A 16,599-nucleotide genomic window follows, 5' to 3' on the forward strand; every position below is an offset into this window, starting at 1 on the left:
ATTTTGTGCAGTATTGGGGTGCAGAAGACACTGTTTTCTAATTGCACTGTACAGGGAGAGATTAGCTATTTGAGATTCAGCTGCAGACATGCTCTCATGTTTATAATACTGGGGAAGAGTGAAAGAACATTTTGAAAATGTTTTATTTATCTTTATCAAACAACCAAGTGCTTTTTGTTTTAATAAAATATTCATGGAAGTCATAATAAATGGGACAAATGAAAACATTTCCTAAAGTGTTCTTAAGAAAGATTTAATAATTTCTTGTCTCTGAACAAATAAATGTTTAAAAATCTGATTGTGTGTTTATAAATCATCCATAACATACGTTCATTTGTCTGTTCATATGAGTCCATTTTATTTAAAAATACATTTCGGTAGAAATTCCACTGTTCCATGAATATTACCCTTAGGTGTTACAGGGGAATCCCACTGATTTTCAGAATTTCTGCATGATTGAATGGTGAGGATGCAAACAAAGTCATTCAGATGTGAAGAGTTTAATGCCTCTAAAAGCTTCCTCAAAGAAAGTTATTACATGAAATGGTTATAAATACACTTCATGATGTCTGACACATTGTTTTATGATCATTTTCAAACCACTCTGAATGACACTGTTTACATCTCAACCACTGAGTTATACAGTAATTTAAAAAAAAAAATTGGTGGACTTGCCCTTTACGATGATCTTAACATAACTATCAGACCTGTAATAGTTTGGGTTTAACTGTGCCGGTTTTAGGTGTAGAGCGAAGGGAACGGAAGCTCCTCTGTCGGCTGTAGCCTGTATGAGAGAGAGAGAGAGAAAGAGAGAGAGAAATGTTGAAAGATTTCAATTTATCCTCAGTTTAATTTTCAAATAAAAAAATACTGTCCACATTTTCATTGTCACTACCGTAACACAGAGTTTTAATCAGTGGGCAGGGCCTTATTTTAGCCACTCCCCTGCATTTTAGAGCAGGAAACATTCACTTTATGCTTCGCTTTATGAATAACTTACTCATCTTAGATTTTCAAACTGAAGCTGAAGCTGACGAGAAGACGTGGCAAGTCGGTCTGATATTATACCTGTTCTCAGTTAATTAATTAATTATTAATTAATTATAAAAAATTACGTAGTCGTCAGCAGGCGGGTTTGGTGGGTCTCACAAGAAGGAAAACCAAATTAGGATACAGTTTTCTGGACAAACAGGTCAAATTCTGGTCATTTATTTATTAGTCTGTTGCGTAAAAACGTGTTATCACACGACATGATAGGCTAGTGTGAGTGTTACATACTAACACTAGTGCTAAAATGAAAACTGTTTGTTGGCACAAACGTTGTTTAGTCAAACTTAAAAAATACGTTTATTAAGTCAGAAACATCTAGTTTCTCTGCAGTTTGAGATGGTTTTAATCTGGAGTGATGCGGCTTGGTGCACTAGACTGTACAGTTACGAACGGTGAAGTTTTGTTCATTATTATAGTTCACATGAAGTTATATGCTGCGTTTACATGTTTGCGTTAAAAAAAAAATGCTCAGCTCCTCATAATGGTACACAATTTATGACGGCATGAAGCCAAGCGAGCACAGGCATGGTGACGGCGTTATCAGAGGAGAGCGTGCAGACTGTCTATTGAAGGAGGAGAAAGGCAGGTAGACTCTGTACTCTTTTTTTTGTGTTGTGTTATTCTGGGTTTATTAGAAATTCAACAATGAGACGTTTGGCATCCATGGCTCCCAAAAACAGCAGCATTCGGTTTATTTCAGTGCTGTGGTTGACAGCAAAAGTAGGGAAAACTGAACTCTTGATGGATCATTCCGCTCACCGCTGCAATCTGCGGAACACTGCCACTGACGGCGGCTCCATTGACAACAAGGGAAGATCCGGTTTGCCATCGTCCATCTACCCCAATATGCATTACTGCATTACTGTGTTCTAAACCACATCTACATGACCTTAACAAAGGGCTGGATGAGGTTTGAGTGTGTTGAGAGGCGTTTTGCGGTCGTATTTACAGAAAAGATTTGGGTGACTACTGAATTGTGTTTGTTACCAACATTAGCATCCTAGCAAAATTTGGACACCGAACAAGTCTCAGCTAGATCTGGGTTGAGTGGAAAATGTGTAAATTAGATTTTTTTGCCTAAATCTACCTTTAAAGTATCTGAATTAATTAGAAACTTGTATATAGTGCATATCTATATCTGAAACATTGTCACATTTCTACGATGTGTCAGTCTGTCTCACTGTGATGCCTCATGATGGCACCTGTTCAGTCCCGAATTTTCCTCTTTACTTATCAATGACCTTTGTTCTGTTGAAAACTGAGAGTTTCGTGCGTGACTAACTGCCTGACTGCAGCCTGTCAATCAGTAATTATTGACTGAAAAGGGATTTTTCATTGCTTTTTTTTAAATCCTGCTATGTGTCTTGGGATCCAAAAGGTTACGTGCTACATATATACACTCAGCCTACATTACCCAACATGCTGTGAACTCTCCCTCACCAGTTCTCAGGGCTCCAGCGAGTGTTTTCAGACTCCATGATGTGGAATGTGTAAACGTGGCGTGAGGCGTCAGACGTGTTCTCGGCGCTGCGATGGACGACTTCACCATGGATCAAAACCAACCCACCTGCACAATCAGCAAATAACGGTTAGAACCGCACTCGTTTACAGCCATAAAGGCATTTCTCTAAATGCAGCTTCATTTTAGCAGCCACCAATTAGGCCACAGACATTCGCTCACATGTTACTGAATTATTGATAAGTTGTAAATATGTTCTGATTATGATTATTTTGTCCACTCATACAGCTAAAACAAAATACACTGCTTCTTTAAATCTCTCGTCTCTCTTCAGGGTTAAATTTGAGCAAATGAGATCAACTGGGATTGGCTACACACAAAAATAATGTGATTAATGGTGTTTAATCATTTTAAACATCCTAAATTAAATGAAAACAGACAGATTTCTATGTTTGACTCAGACCTTTCTTCACAGGTGCTGGTACGAAGAGGCTGTCGTCATAATTCTGCTCCCGGCCAATGAAATCGGTCAAAGGGAACGAGCCTTTAGGGGTCCGCACCATCCGCCTGGTGATTCCATCTGACCACACACAAAAACACACAAGAGCATCCCTGATTAAAGATTAACGATACCCCACTTTCAGAGAACTCCAGCCCTGTTTCAACTCTTTGTGAGGGAAAGAGAGGGGATGCTATGGCGAGAAAGTAAAACTGCTTCATCCCTGATTTAAACGTAGCCCGCTGACACGGTTACTGATGAAACGCAAATTGGATGGAGGAAGTAAACATTCACCACCGTTAGCTTGGCTGATATAACACTGAAAGCTGCACAGGCTAGAAGAAAGTACTGCAGCGATGGTAATTCCTGGTGAAAAATAATTTTCTCCAGATGGTTTGTGTGATTTGCTTTGGCAGTTTCTCACCCAACTAAGCTTACCTAACATTAGATATGAGAGTGACGATAACTTGGTGAACTTATTTTATCTCTATGATTTGCATATCGTGAACACGGACATGCTCGGGTACCCAAGTACTCAGTTTACCATTCAAGGTGGAGGGATTCAATGATGGAAATCACTGTCCGGGTTCTCCCATTCAGCACAGAAAGACAGAGAAAAAAATAGATATACAGATCAACAATTCTGCAGTTTTAACAGAACTCTATAGTTTTGCTCGTATTTTGCTCGTATTAATATGCTACGTGTATTAATTACGCATATTTGACGGTGCCACTCAAACATGAGTGCCTGAATGTGAGCGTGTTGTTAAGGACGTGATTGACACGGTAGACGTAGTGCAGCTTTATTGCTAACTAGGCTAAGTACTCTAGCTGACATCAGCTACAATGGAAATGTATTTCTCTGGCAAACTAACATGTTGTATCGTATGTAAGACGACGAGTCCTCATCAGAATCCAGTGTTACCAGGTAGCTGTAGTTCCAGCTCATCTGAAGAGGCAGCCTCCGTTACTCATCCAGCACAAAAACTGCTGATTTCCCTCGGCTTTTTTGAATAATAAATAAAACTTGTTTTAGGTATTCCTCTGCTCGCCGCAAATCTTTCAGTGCTACTGTCAATTTTAGCCTCTTAATACTAGAGACATCATGTAAAGCAGTAAGCCTTCAGCTCAAAAATATCAAAACAACATTAATCAACATTAATAATAAATAATCAACATTATTTGGATTGCGTGTGATTGGGGTGTAGATTTGTATTCCAGTGCTGATCTACATGTTGCCCCCAAATTATTCATGCTCAACATATCTAGACTTGGCTTTTTGAACACTGTGATTGTTCATTTTTTGCCTTTTTTTTTTTACATTTTTTACCTTTTTTACGTTCCTGCCCACACAGGCTCATGGGAAATGCAGTCCGTATGCATATACAGTCTACATATTCAATGTTGTTTACTGTAGCAGACTGAGCCAGCTCCAAAAAACGTTCAACAGTGTTAAAAGTGAAGTAAACTAAACAGCTGCCTGTGATAATGTAAGATATGGTGAGCTTGTTATCTGGATAGCCTGGATTAAAAACACTAATGCTGTAGCCTAGTGGTGGGCGATATGGCAAAAATATTACATCACAATACAACAAGACATTTCTATGGTATGATATGCTTCACGATATTTAGTTTTTTTGTTATTTTATAAGTTGTAACAGACAAAATAGAACCTGTAGCACCACATATAAAAACTATAATAATAATAATAATAATATCAATAAATGACATTTTTTTTTATGTTCTACAAACTGCCCTTCACTAAATCCAATTAAACAGGGTTAATTAACCATGTAATCACTGTTCTGTACTGACGATATCAATGACACGCTCAGAAAAGCGTATTATGGCATCATTTATCCCAATAACGATAAAATATTGCCATATTGCCCAGCCCTACCGTAGCGTAGTTTGTTAGTGATAGCTAGCTAGCTGCTTTCGTAGATCTAGCCAATTTATTTATGTCATTAAAGCTTGAAAAAAAGCTTCTACATCTGAAGTTGTACTTCTGGGGGCTCCCGAGTGGTGCAGCTATCTAAGCCTTGGCCCTATCAGGAGATCGCGAGTTCGATCTCCAGTGATGCCACAGCCATCTGTGGCCGGGAGTCCCAGAGATCACAACTGGCCTCGCTCTCTCTGGGTGGGTATTATGCCCCCGTCTCCCCTCATCACCCAGAGCGACGCTAATCAGCACTAGCATCTGTTAGCTGACGTTAACAGAACTGGTGGTTGCTGCTTTCTTCAGAGCGCATTCAGCTGTCCAACGACGTTGCATTAGCAGCAGTTCAAAAAGATGCGGCGGCGCTTCATAGGACTCTGAGGAAGCCTGTGTTTGCCTTCGCCCTCCTAGCACTGGTGGTGTCATGTGACTGGGGGAGTCCTAACTAGTGGGTGGAATTTGGATACAGGAGAAAATTGGGGGAAAAAAAAAGGTGTACTTCCCTGTACCTGCGTATGTCTAGCTAGGGTTGCCAGGTATGCAGTTTTGTAGTATTTTGCACATTAACTGCTAATGTAATATATCTCCCTATCGCTAGTAATTCCTCTGAGACCCTTATCGTATGAAGGGTCAGGTGGTATGAGCAGTGCGTCCTTTCCAAAATTGAAATGAAACCTGCACCGCTGGATCTACGTCCTCAATACCTACAGCAGAGTTGAACCAGAGAGGGGCATCACAGAGCTGGACTGACCACAATGATGATGTTACTCTGACAGTTTGAAAAGAAGTGTTCCATTTTTAAGAAGACTGATGTCATTTAGCATCACAAAGCAATATATTTCAGTTTTTAATATAAAAATGGCTTTAGGGTGTAATAAAAAAGACCCTGATTAGTGTGTGTGAGTGTTGTCTGTATGAGTGTGTGTGTGTGTACTCACTGTTGTGCGAGCCCGGTATGAACCACAGGCAGCCGTTGTGGAGAGTTGCGTCCTCCAGAGCGATCCACACGCCCATCACTCGGCCCAGAGGCTCCGTGTACAGGAAGGTTGCGTCCTGATGAGGGGTCACTGCAAAAGGCAAAGGTGATCAAAGGATCGATTAATAATATACACATATTTTAAATGTCATATCAAACCTCCACTGTTTTGTTTTCCATGAATGAACCAATAGAAATGCCCCATAATGACTTGGAATAAGGAACTGCTTATTCTACCAATTGAATTTTCCTAACTTAAAGCATGTGGCAGCTATCAAGACTTAGATACTTAACATGAGTTGAAGCAAGTGTGTCACAGGAGGGAAAGCACTAAACCAGACCCAGCAGATTTTCAAACACAGTGGTCAAACAGACTGACTCATTGTTCCTTTAAAGGCAAATTGGCCTGAAATACTCTCTTTTGAGCAACTTACTGACTGAATTGCTCACAGTGGTGGTGACAGGAACTACATCTCTGTGATAATTCATCTATGTTCGTGTGTCGAAGTTGAGGTTAACTTCAACGGAAAGATAGTGCCCATGTAGATCTCTAACAGGAACCAGACGTCAGAAGAGTTCAATGTTTCTAAAAGCTCCCTCACAGAAACTTATTACATGAAATGGTCATTAATACACTGCCTGGTGCCTGAGAGACTGTTTTACGATAGTTTTCAGATCAAATCTGGCATAAAACATAGTTTTTGAACACATTCATGGTGCAGGGCAGTAAAAATAGTCCCCAAAAAAACTTATTTTTTCAGATTTATCACTATTTCTCCCCTAACATCATATATAAAAACTCAGAAGACACCTGTAGGCTCACTGGTGGTTTTGGATAATAAATAAAATGGCTATTTGTGTTGCAGACAATGTGACGTCTGGTTCCTGGGTAGGGCGAAGTGCTGGGCTACATGACCCTCCAAACGGAGGTTTTTCAGAGACTCTAAAGAAACCAAAAATGTGAGAATTTTCTCTCTTAAAAATTACAATAATCATTGTATTAAATCACTGAAGAATTAGGGGTGGGTGATAATAAATAATTGCCCCCCTCTTTAAAAGCATATGATTCCCTAAATGTAACTAAAGCCCAGCAGTGAGGAGCTGAACTTTACCCTCCTCTGCTGTCACTGCAGACTGGCAGGGTCGCCTACAGAGCAGCGCTAGTAGCTGTTAATGAAGTGATGCTCTTTTTATTTGAGGGTCCCATTTCAGAGGGGAAGATTTCAACCACTACCCCTCGTAACTCAGTTCCAAGGGGCAGGTGAGAGACCTGAGGACCCCAGTGCTGTGCCTTTCTCCTTCAGTAAAATCTCAAGAGGGGGATGTTATTCCCATTCAGCATGTTCTCTTACCCTCTCCACCGATGCCTGGTTGCTGGAGAAGAAGAAAAAACACACATATTTTATTGTTAGCATTATTTTAAGATCAAGATTAAAGATACGTCCATTTAAGGTAAAAGCTAACATGGTGAATGTACTGTACCTTAAAAATGTACATGCTCTGCAAAACAACAGGGCTTATCAGACCCAGCTTCTTACCCAGAGTCTGCAAGCAGAGACAGAGAAAAATACATATTATCTGTTATACTCCCTCATTACAACGTGGGAAAGAATGGAGACGGATGAAAGGTCAGTGGTCAGTCTCATACCTGGACTTTAGGAGAGTGAGTGATGGACTTAAACAGGGGCTCGTGGGCATGGAGAGCTAAAGAGAGATGGATATAGAGATAGACAGATTGCAGCTGCAGTTGTTATTTTTGCCAACATGATGCAGAGTAGGGCTAGGAGTCGATCCTAAAAGGAATCGATTCCTTGATTCCAGGCATTCGGGAATTAAGAGTCAGCGCCAAAGCTTTGAACTAGCATGAAAACGAAGTGAAACTATGTAGTGAAAGACCTTAGCAACCACTTTGGATACCATACCAACAGCTTACTAACACCTTAGTAACCACCTGGAATACTATATCATCAGCCTAGCAACACCTAAGTAACAACTTTGGATACCACACCAAAAGCCTAGCAACACCTTAGCAACCACTTTGGATACCATACCAACGGCCTACCAACACCTTAGTAACAACTTTGGATACCATACCAAAAGCCTAGCAACACCTTAGCAACCACCTGGGATACTATATGATCAGCACAGCAACACCTTAGCAACAACTTTAGATACCATACCAACAGCCTAATAACACCTTAGTAACAACTTTGGATACCATACTTACAGCCTAGCAACACCTTTGCAACCACTTTGAAATCCATACTTACAGCCTAGCAACACCTTAGCAACCACCATATTATCAGCTTAGCAACACCTTAGCAACCACTTTGGACACCATACCAACAATCTAGCAACACTTTAGCATCTACCTGGGATACCATACCAACAGCCTAGTAACACCTTAGCAACCACTTTGGATAACATACCAACAGCTTAGCAACACCTTAGCAACTGCCTGGGATGCCATATTAACAGCCTAGTAACACCTTGGCAACCACTTTGGATAACATACCAACAGCCTAGCAACACCTTAGCAACCACTTTGGATAACATACCAACAGCCTAGCAACACCTTAGCAACCGCCTGGGATGCCATACTATCAGCCTAGCAACACCTTAGCAACCACTTTGACAAATAATGCACTCTGTTGATGTAATTCATCACCTACACAGTGAACTATATAAGGTGTGGGGAGCCTTTTGAGATGCAGCCTCCAACTTGATTTCTGGACTGGAGATATTATGTGGAATCATCTCTAGGAATCGACTCAATCTATTCCCGCCACTTGGATTTGGAATCAATGTCGATTTCAAAACTCCTGGAAACAAACAGCTCGCTGAAGATGGATGAAGGTAAAGGTGGGGAGAGATGCGCACCGTAAACCTGATGAATGTGCTGAGAAAACACTCACCGTGCCCGACTTTGTTTAGAGAGCGTTCTCTCGGGACAGTGAACTCCCCTGAAACCAGAGAGAGACTCAGATCAAGAACAGAAAGTCAAAGCAATACAGATTCACGTGTAAAAAGCTTGGACACAAACCCACCCTTGTCGTCAAAGACTCCTTTCTCAAAGAAAAAACGGATCTTGTCTCCACTCGTGATGAAGTAGTCTGCGTTTCCCTGGAGGAAGACACACATGACCCTGAGGTGAGGCTCATCAACACACAACTGAGATCAGTGTTATAGCTGAGTTGGGCTAATGTAAGGAGCTCATTTAAAAACAGCAATGCTATCATTATTACTCCATTAAATGTAACGTTCTCAATGAATCAGCTTAGTGATTAGTTCACCAGTATCGTCATTATAAAACTGTGTTTAGCAGATCCTCCACAAAGGGGGAGCTATTAGCCCACAAATTAACATGGAAAGAGAGGAAACCCACACCAGCAGGATCTCAGAAATGCACATCACATGTCTGTAGTTACTAATGTCCAGTGGTGGACGAAGTACACAAATCATGTACTTGAGTTAAAGTAGAGATACCCGAGGTAAAATATTACTCCAGTAAAAGTAGAAGTTCCTCCCTTTAGACCTCCACTTGAGTAAAAGTACAAAAGTATTTGCCTTCAAATGTACTTAAGTATTGAAAGTAAAAGAACTAAAAGATTAATTATGGCTCTGATGTCCTATTATCATTTTTTTCTTTCTTCTTGCTTCATTAACTCATTTTAGGTGAAAATACTCCAGTGTCAATTATCATAAGCACAAAACACTGAAGGCAAACAGTTTCCATCAGGTAGAACTGAGTGGCTCTGAAATCACTTTTTACAAACAAGCAAAGTTTCAGTTTAAGATTTATTTGCAACTTGGTTACAAGTTTAAGTTTAATAAAAACTTTAAACTCAGATTCACAAATGAGTTTCCTTTACTAAACTGCATCTGTAGGTCTCTGTTCATAAACATAAACTAGCCTAAACTAATTTACTATAAAATGAAATAGTGCATAAATTAAAAAAAAAGACACGTCAGTCACAACTGCATATGTGTACATATTTCTATATTGTGGTCTATTTACACAAAGTTAAGTTAGAGTCAGGAGTTTCTTGCATCATTTATGTTGGAATAGGCACTCCCGAAATTTTATGCTGCTGCACTGACTTTGAACCGTATACTGCACTGGGTCGGTATGACCAACAGGTCAAAACAAGCTCAAAACAAAGTGCCGCTGTGCCCTGATTGGTGTTCTTGCTTTGCGCTTCTTTTGTTTTGACATGTTACATTTTTATACACACATAAGCCAAAAGGAACGACAGATTTCTCATAATGTAGTGGAGTAAAAAGTGAGATAATTGACTTTGAAATGTAGTGGAGTGAAAGTAAAAAGTCACCCAAAATGGAAAAACATCAGTAAAGTACAGATACACAAAAAACTACTTAAGTACAGTAAGGAATTACTTTTACTTAGTTACTGTCCACCACTGCTAATGTCATATCTATGCAGTAAACTACATATTTGATGTTGCAAACTGTGTGTAAATGAAGTAAAAGTGTACAGGATGAACAGCTAAAAGGTTAACAGGATACTCCAACAATATTCAGAACCTTTCTGGTAAAAAATGTGTCACTTGTATGTCTGTTACAAGCTTCCAAATGCTTCAAATGTCTGTGTTTAAGCAAAGTTGGCCTAAGTAGAATTAAACTCCATGTGTGGGGAGTGAACACCACTGCTAGCTTGGTGCTAACAAAACACAAAAATTCCCATACAAGCACTATTATCATTACTGTAGTGGTGGTACTCAGGCTACTTGCAACACATCTGCATTAATCACTGCTATATAATATGTTTGGATGTTAGAAGTTCATGAAATGAACTGCACATCAAAAGATGGACTACAAAAATCCTTTAATGTGAACTCATTTTGTAGGTGTCCCGGATAAAACGGCCAGTGAGTAGAAGTGTTTAATGAGATTTCTGTGTTTTGTACTCCCCCCTCTATAAATGTGGGGAGATGATATCAGATCAGAGCTCTTACTGTGAAACTCCTGAATGGCTGGCTGTGTGGAGAAACACATGCTCCGCCAGCACAAACACGCGCATGAACACGCACACAGCTGTCTAAATGATCATGTGACCATGTGATCAAGGACCATGTGACTTTGAGTCATGCTATATTCTATGGTCTGCTCTACTGCCTTGGGGAGAATACAAATTCCTACAGCTAACCACACCTGGGGTCTTAGGTGGGCTTACCTGCATCTTTCCAGACAGAGCATTGAGCATTAAAGGAAGCAAAAGAACATTCACAAAGTTAGCACCTCCTGAATTCATTAACTGACATGGTGTTTAAAGACAGAGTATAACATTTTTCCAAAAAAACATCACCATATTTTTCATTTTTCGATTTTTTTATATGATTTTGATTTATTTTTTCATTTTTGGGGGGAGGGAACATGCTTTTAAAGGGGAAAAACAGGCATATTGTCACTTTTGTCAAATCTTGTATCTTTACTGTTAATTTTTTTTACATAATTTGAAAATTCCAGCTTCCACTTACATTATGTTACAATTTCATGATGAATGGATCAATAGAAATGATCCAAAATGACTTGGAATAAAATATCTTTAAATTAGCTTGCATTAAAAGTTACCTTTTTTATAATAACATGTGATTTTGCTCTGACAGCGACAATATGATGTGTTGTGGATGCTGGTAAGCTAAGTACCTAGCAAAACAATGCTAGGTGACCAGCTAAACCAGTACCAAACCAGCACAAACCTGTTTTTCTTCCAGAAAGAAAGTATAACTTCCAAAATGTTCTCAAGTTACTGTGTAAATTATGAATGAACATCATTTTTAATCATACTTTCTGGAAATTACTAACGTTTTTTTAGCTTCTAGTTTATTAGCTAGTACACTGGCCATGCTAGCTGCAGTTAGCCAGTTCCTGACAAGAAAGTGGAAAGTGTTGATGTCCAGAAATGTATCACCATCCACAGCAGATTACGTACATTATTGTTTTCATTTTAACAGATCTTTCCAAAAAGACTGAAGGGTCGGCACAAATGCTGTGGAATATTAGCAGCAGCGCTAGCAGCATTTCACACTTTCTAAAAGCAGCTTTCCTCTCTCATTCTACAAACGTGGAAGGTCAAAGATGGTCATTTTAACACTTTATCATACTTTAGAATCAGCCTTTTTCACAAGTATCACTTGAAAAAGTCTGATTTGTGGAGTAAATGTGCATAATTAAATCTTTAAGATGTAACCAAAGCCTTTCAGAGTGGTTTGGAGTAAATAGTGGTGATAGGAACCAGACGTCCACCTCTAAAAGCTCCCTCACAGAAAGTATATTACAAGAAAGTAGTTATAAATATGTTAGCTTGTGTCTGAGGCATTGTTTTATGATCATTTTGCAGTAAGGTTTGACCTAAAATGTTTTTATGGGCATTCAAAGGCAAAATAGCCCCCAAAGAAAACTTATATTTTTAGATTTTCCACTGTTTTATCATCATCAACATTCCATATAAACTCAGAAAACGTGTGTAGGTTCACTGGTGGTTCTGGATAGTGAATAAAATGCCTATATTTGTGTTGTAGTCATGGTGACCCCTGGTTCCTATCACCACCACTGTAAAGACACCTGCGCTAGTTTGTTTCTCTACAGTGAAACAATTTACATCAAACCACTTTGAATGATCTTAGTGACTGAATAATGCAAAGATTTTGAAAATTTGGTGGAACTGCCCTTTAAACCAGTCTGCGTGGTTACCTGGGTCTTGAGCTGCTCGTCGTGGTCCGTGGTGAACTGAGTGCGGCAGTGTGAGGGAACGTCCATCCGCTCCACGATGTCACTCATCCTCGCCCGCAGCTCCTCACACTCCTCCGGGCTGAAGACCCCCTCCAGCACCAGGTACCCGTCCTCCCGGTACTGCAGAGCAGACACAGCCATCACAGCCACACACACTCATCACTAGGGCCTACACAAGGGTTCTTCAGTAAAGGCAATGGTTCTGTTTAGAACCATGAGTTGCATGTAGAACCATTTGCATGCTTTAATGGTTCTTTGCATGGAGAAATGGTTCTTCAGATTGATGGAGGATGTGTTGTATATAGAACCTTTTTGAAAATGGTTTTATATAGCACCAAAAGGGTTCTTCTATTCATGTCATGTTTGTAACAATAGAAGAGGCCTTGTTGGTGCTAGAACCATATACAGCACATTCTCCAACAATCTTAAGAACCATTTCACCATGAAATGGTTCTACACAGAACTCATGGTTCTGCCTTTACTAAAGAACCCTTGAAGATCCTTTTTTAAGTGTGTACACTCCACTGCAAAGCTCAGGTGACTCCTTTTCTCAGTCAGGTGAAGCTAAAGCACTTCCATTATTGTTTCAGTGCAAAGCTAACTCAGTCAGGCTCCTGCTGTTTATTGCGAAATCCTGCAGACTGCACTGGTTTTTGGAGCTGCACATGCAAGTCATGCAATAAGCTGTCAGCTTGAGAAGAAGCTTCACTGTAAGAGGCTCAGAGAAGCTACATCAGATTCTGAACTGCATGCAGAGGTGAAGCTTTACCTGCATCAGCAGAGTAACTGACTCACCTTTTTAACGTCCTGCTCCGTTAACACGTCCATGCTCAGCTCACCACTCCAGCAGAGAGAGACAGCGGCGTCGTTTCTTTTCCCACCCGTTTTCGGACCAGCCCCGTTTCTGCAGCATGATTGGCTGGTACTGTTCCACCTCCTGCACTAGCATGAGCTAGTTGTGGTCTCCCTTTCTGCGCTAGGAACTGACTAACGCTGTCCCACGTCCTGGGCTCGGATTGGCCGGTAGTATCCTGCCTCCTGAGCTGAGTTTACTGGGTATTAGTTGAAGGGACCGGTGGATTTAATGTAAGTATGAACCGCAAACCAATCCCAGTGCAGCAGAACAAACTACTAGCCAACCTCAGCCCAGTAGAATGGAATATTAGCCAATCCCAGTGCAGGAGAATGGAATAGTATCCAATCCCAGCGCAGCAGAACAAGCTAACCAATCCTAGCGCAGAAGAATGAAACATTAACCAATCCCAGTGCAGGAGAATGGTATATTAGCCGATCCCAGTGCAGGAGAATGGAATAGTATCCAGTCCCAGCGCAGCAATCCCGGCACAGGAGAATAGAATATTAGCCAATCCCAGCACAGGAGAATGGAATATTAGCCAATCCCAGCACAGGACAATGGAATATTAGCCAATCCCAGCATAGAAGGGCGGGAATTTTCTGAATACAGGTGGAAAAAAGTCATCGTATACGTGACGGATCCGCTCTGAAAGTGTCACGTGACCAACTAGATTCCGCTGTAACCATGGAGACACAGTAATTGGATTTTGGACGCAAAGCCATGTGACCTGTAAACCCGGTGGCCTGTAGGGCTGCGAGGTGGCTGACAGAGACGCTCGGCAATGAGAGTCTATATGAACTCAACGGGTCCGAGAACACACTATTACCAAACAACCCTCCAACACAGGCATAACGCCTGGTGAAGAAGACGAGCTATGGAGGCGCTGTGTCAGCGCAGATCATGAGCTGTGTTAACTGAACCGAAGAGCAAGTCCACCCAAATGTTCTAAAACTCACTACCACCTCTCTTAAAAGACAGATTACTAGCTGTGATCCTCCTCCTGGCTGTAGGCCTTTGCTTCTTAACAAGAGAGCCTGGAAACCCTGATTTTTAGGCACATGCTGCGCACTTTTAGGGGTCTTGTCGAGTTGTTGAACCTAAATCGGGACTGCCAGCTGCTGTGTTTCTTTCCTGGGGCTTTAAGATCACAGCCATCACACCTCAGACAGTCGAAACTCAACTGAACATACCATTCAGTTTCTAAAGCATCCTTCAGAGAGGAACAAAAGAACTGGAGCTGTTAAAGCCATTTATATGGAACACTCAGCATCGTGAGCTGAAACTTGTGAAACATCCATTCACAAGGCCCGGAGAGTCAGGCGCGTGTTGTAAACTATAAAGTAGCATTGATTTGCATTGGAAAGCTGAGTTATTACCATGATTTTACTACACTGATATGAATAAGAAAATAAATAAAGACCCAGTCTGTCCATATGATATAATACAAAGCACAAATATCTATCTATATATCTATATCTATATGTTAATCTTCATTGTGCTTCATAAAAGGGTTACTTTATTGGTTTAATTCGCTAAAATCCATTTCTTTAATTGACAAAGCCCGGCTGGATACTTTCCGTCTGCAGTTCTGTTCATCATCCTCTAGAGGGCAGACAAACACCATCAGACACCAGCTTAACTCCACACTCTTAAAAAAGATGGCTCTTCAAGTGTTCTTTGGTAAAAGCAATGGTTATTTTCAGAACCATGAGTTCTAGAACCATTTGCATGCTTAAATGGTTCTTTGCATGGTGAAATGGCTCTTCAGACTGATGGGGAATGTGTTATGTTATATAGAACTTTTTTGAAAATGGTTCTGGATAGCACCAAAAAGGGTTCTGTTATTGTTACAGTGTCAAGCTTGTAACACTACATGAACCCTTTCAGGGCCATAAGAAAGGTTTTCTATAGAATTTCTCTGAAGATGTTCTATATACCACCAAAAAGTGTATAAAAAGAGCCTATGTTGGTACTATATGGAACCATTTTCAAACAGGTTCTATATAGAACAATTTGCATGCTTAAATGGTTCTTTGCATTGCAAAATTGTTCTTCAGATTGATGGGAAATGTGTTGTATGTGGGTCTACATAGAACCTTTTTGAAAATGTTTTTGGTGCTATATAGAACCGTTCTTCTGTTGTTACATTATCAAGCTTGTAACAACAGAAGAACCATTTTAGGGCCATAGGAAAGGTTCTTTATATAAGCTTTTTTTGAAAATGGTTCTATATAGCACTAAAAGGGGTTCTGCTTTTCTTATGATGTCAAGCTTATAACAATAGAAGAGCTCTTTTTGTTGCTTTATAGAACTATTTATGTACATAAGTGGTTCTTTGCCTGGTGAAATGGTTCTTCAGACTGATGGAGAATGTGTTGTATATGGTTCTATATAGAATTTGTTTTTTAAAATGGCTCTACATAGCACCAAAATGGTTCTGCTATTGTTACGACTTCAAGCTTGTAACAATAGAAGAACCATTTTAGGGCCATAAGAAAGGTTCTAGATAGAAGCTTTTTGAAAATTGTTCTATAGCACCAAAAAGGTTCTTTTATTGTTGAGATGTCAAGCTTGTAATAATAGCAGAACCCTTTTTAGCGCTATGTAGAACAATTTTCAAAAGGGTCTCATATAGACTCATGTACAGCATATTCTCCATCAGCGTGAGGAACCATTTCACCAGACAAACAACTGTTTAAGAAAAACATTTATGAAATGGTTCTATATAGGACTCATGGCTCTAAACAGAACCATTCCCTTTACTGAAGAACCCTCCGTGCAGTAGTGAAGTAAAGGATGAGGCCTCACTGTGAGGATCATGTGTTTTCAAGCTGTTAGTGTTGAAGTTCCTGGTGAGCGTTTTGGATGTCAGGCGTGTCTCTGGTGAGAGGTTTGTTCTCCATAGAGAAGTGAAAGCAGTGAGTAACACCATTAGCCTCCTGTGCTAACAATGCTATTGCTTTGATCCTCCCAGGAGCACTTAGTAGTTCTGCAGTTACAGACTGTAGTCCATCTGTTTCTCTGATACTTTGTTAGCCCCCTTTTACCCTGTTCTTCAGTGGTCAGG

General features: G+C 40.2%; 1 protein-coding gene across 2 annotated transcripts; it reads right to left on the reverse strand.

The window, feature by feature from the left end:
* Window positions 1-124: 124 nt before the first annotated feature.
* On the reverse strand, window positions 125-13,634 carry phyhd1 (phytanoyl-CoA dioxygenase domain containing 1). 2 transcript variants are annotated; one of them, XM_036589063.1, is made up of 11 exons: window positions 13,472-13,634; window positions 12,638-12,796; window positions 8,971-9,046; window positions 8,839-8,886; window positions 7,572-7,627; window positions 7,406-7,468; window positions 7,276-7,297; window positions 5,886-6,014; window positions 2,973-3,089; window positions 2,491-2,617; window positions 125-784 (listed from the first exon to the last, which is right to left on the reverse strand). In XM_036589063.1, the coding sequence occupies exons 1-11, from the start codon at window positions 13,502-13,504 to the stop codon at window positions 739-741; spliced, it is 876 nt and encodes a 291-aa protein (XP_036444956.1). In that variant the 5' UTR covers window positions 13,505-13,634; the 3' UTR covers window positions 125-738. The 2 variants fall into 2 exon arrangements, with proteins under 2 accessions (XP_036444956.1, XP_036444958.1); XM_036589065.1 differs by lacking the exon at window positions 7,276-7,297 and having other exon boundaries at window positions 7,462-7,468.
* Between the last annotated feature and the right edge of the window lie 2,965 nt (window positions 13,635-16,599).

This window comes from Colossoma macropomum, unplaced genomic scaffold, assembly GCF_904425465.1.
Source record: "Colossoma macropomum unplaced genomic scaffold, Colossoma_macropomum, whole genome shotgun sequence".
Classification (NCBI taxonomy): Eukaryota; Metazoa; Chordata; class Actinopteri; order Characiformes; family Serrasalmidae; genus Colossoma; species Colossoma macropomum.

Excerpts from the sequence above, each read along its gene's own strand:
- phyhd1 (XM_036589063.1), bottom strand. The coding sequence starts at position 13,504 with ATGGACGTGTTAACGGAGCAGGACGTTAAAAAG. Across the intron at positions 12,797-13,471 it reads CGGAGCAGGACGTTAAAAAG|TACCGGGAGGACGGGTACCT; the intron begins GTGAGTCAGTTA and ends TCTGCTCTGCAG. Across the intron at positions 7,469-7,571 it reads CTCACTCTCCTAAAGTCCAG|ACTCTGGGTAAGAAGCTGGG; the intron begins GTATGAGACTGA and ends CTCTGCTTGCAG.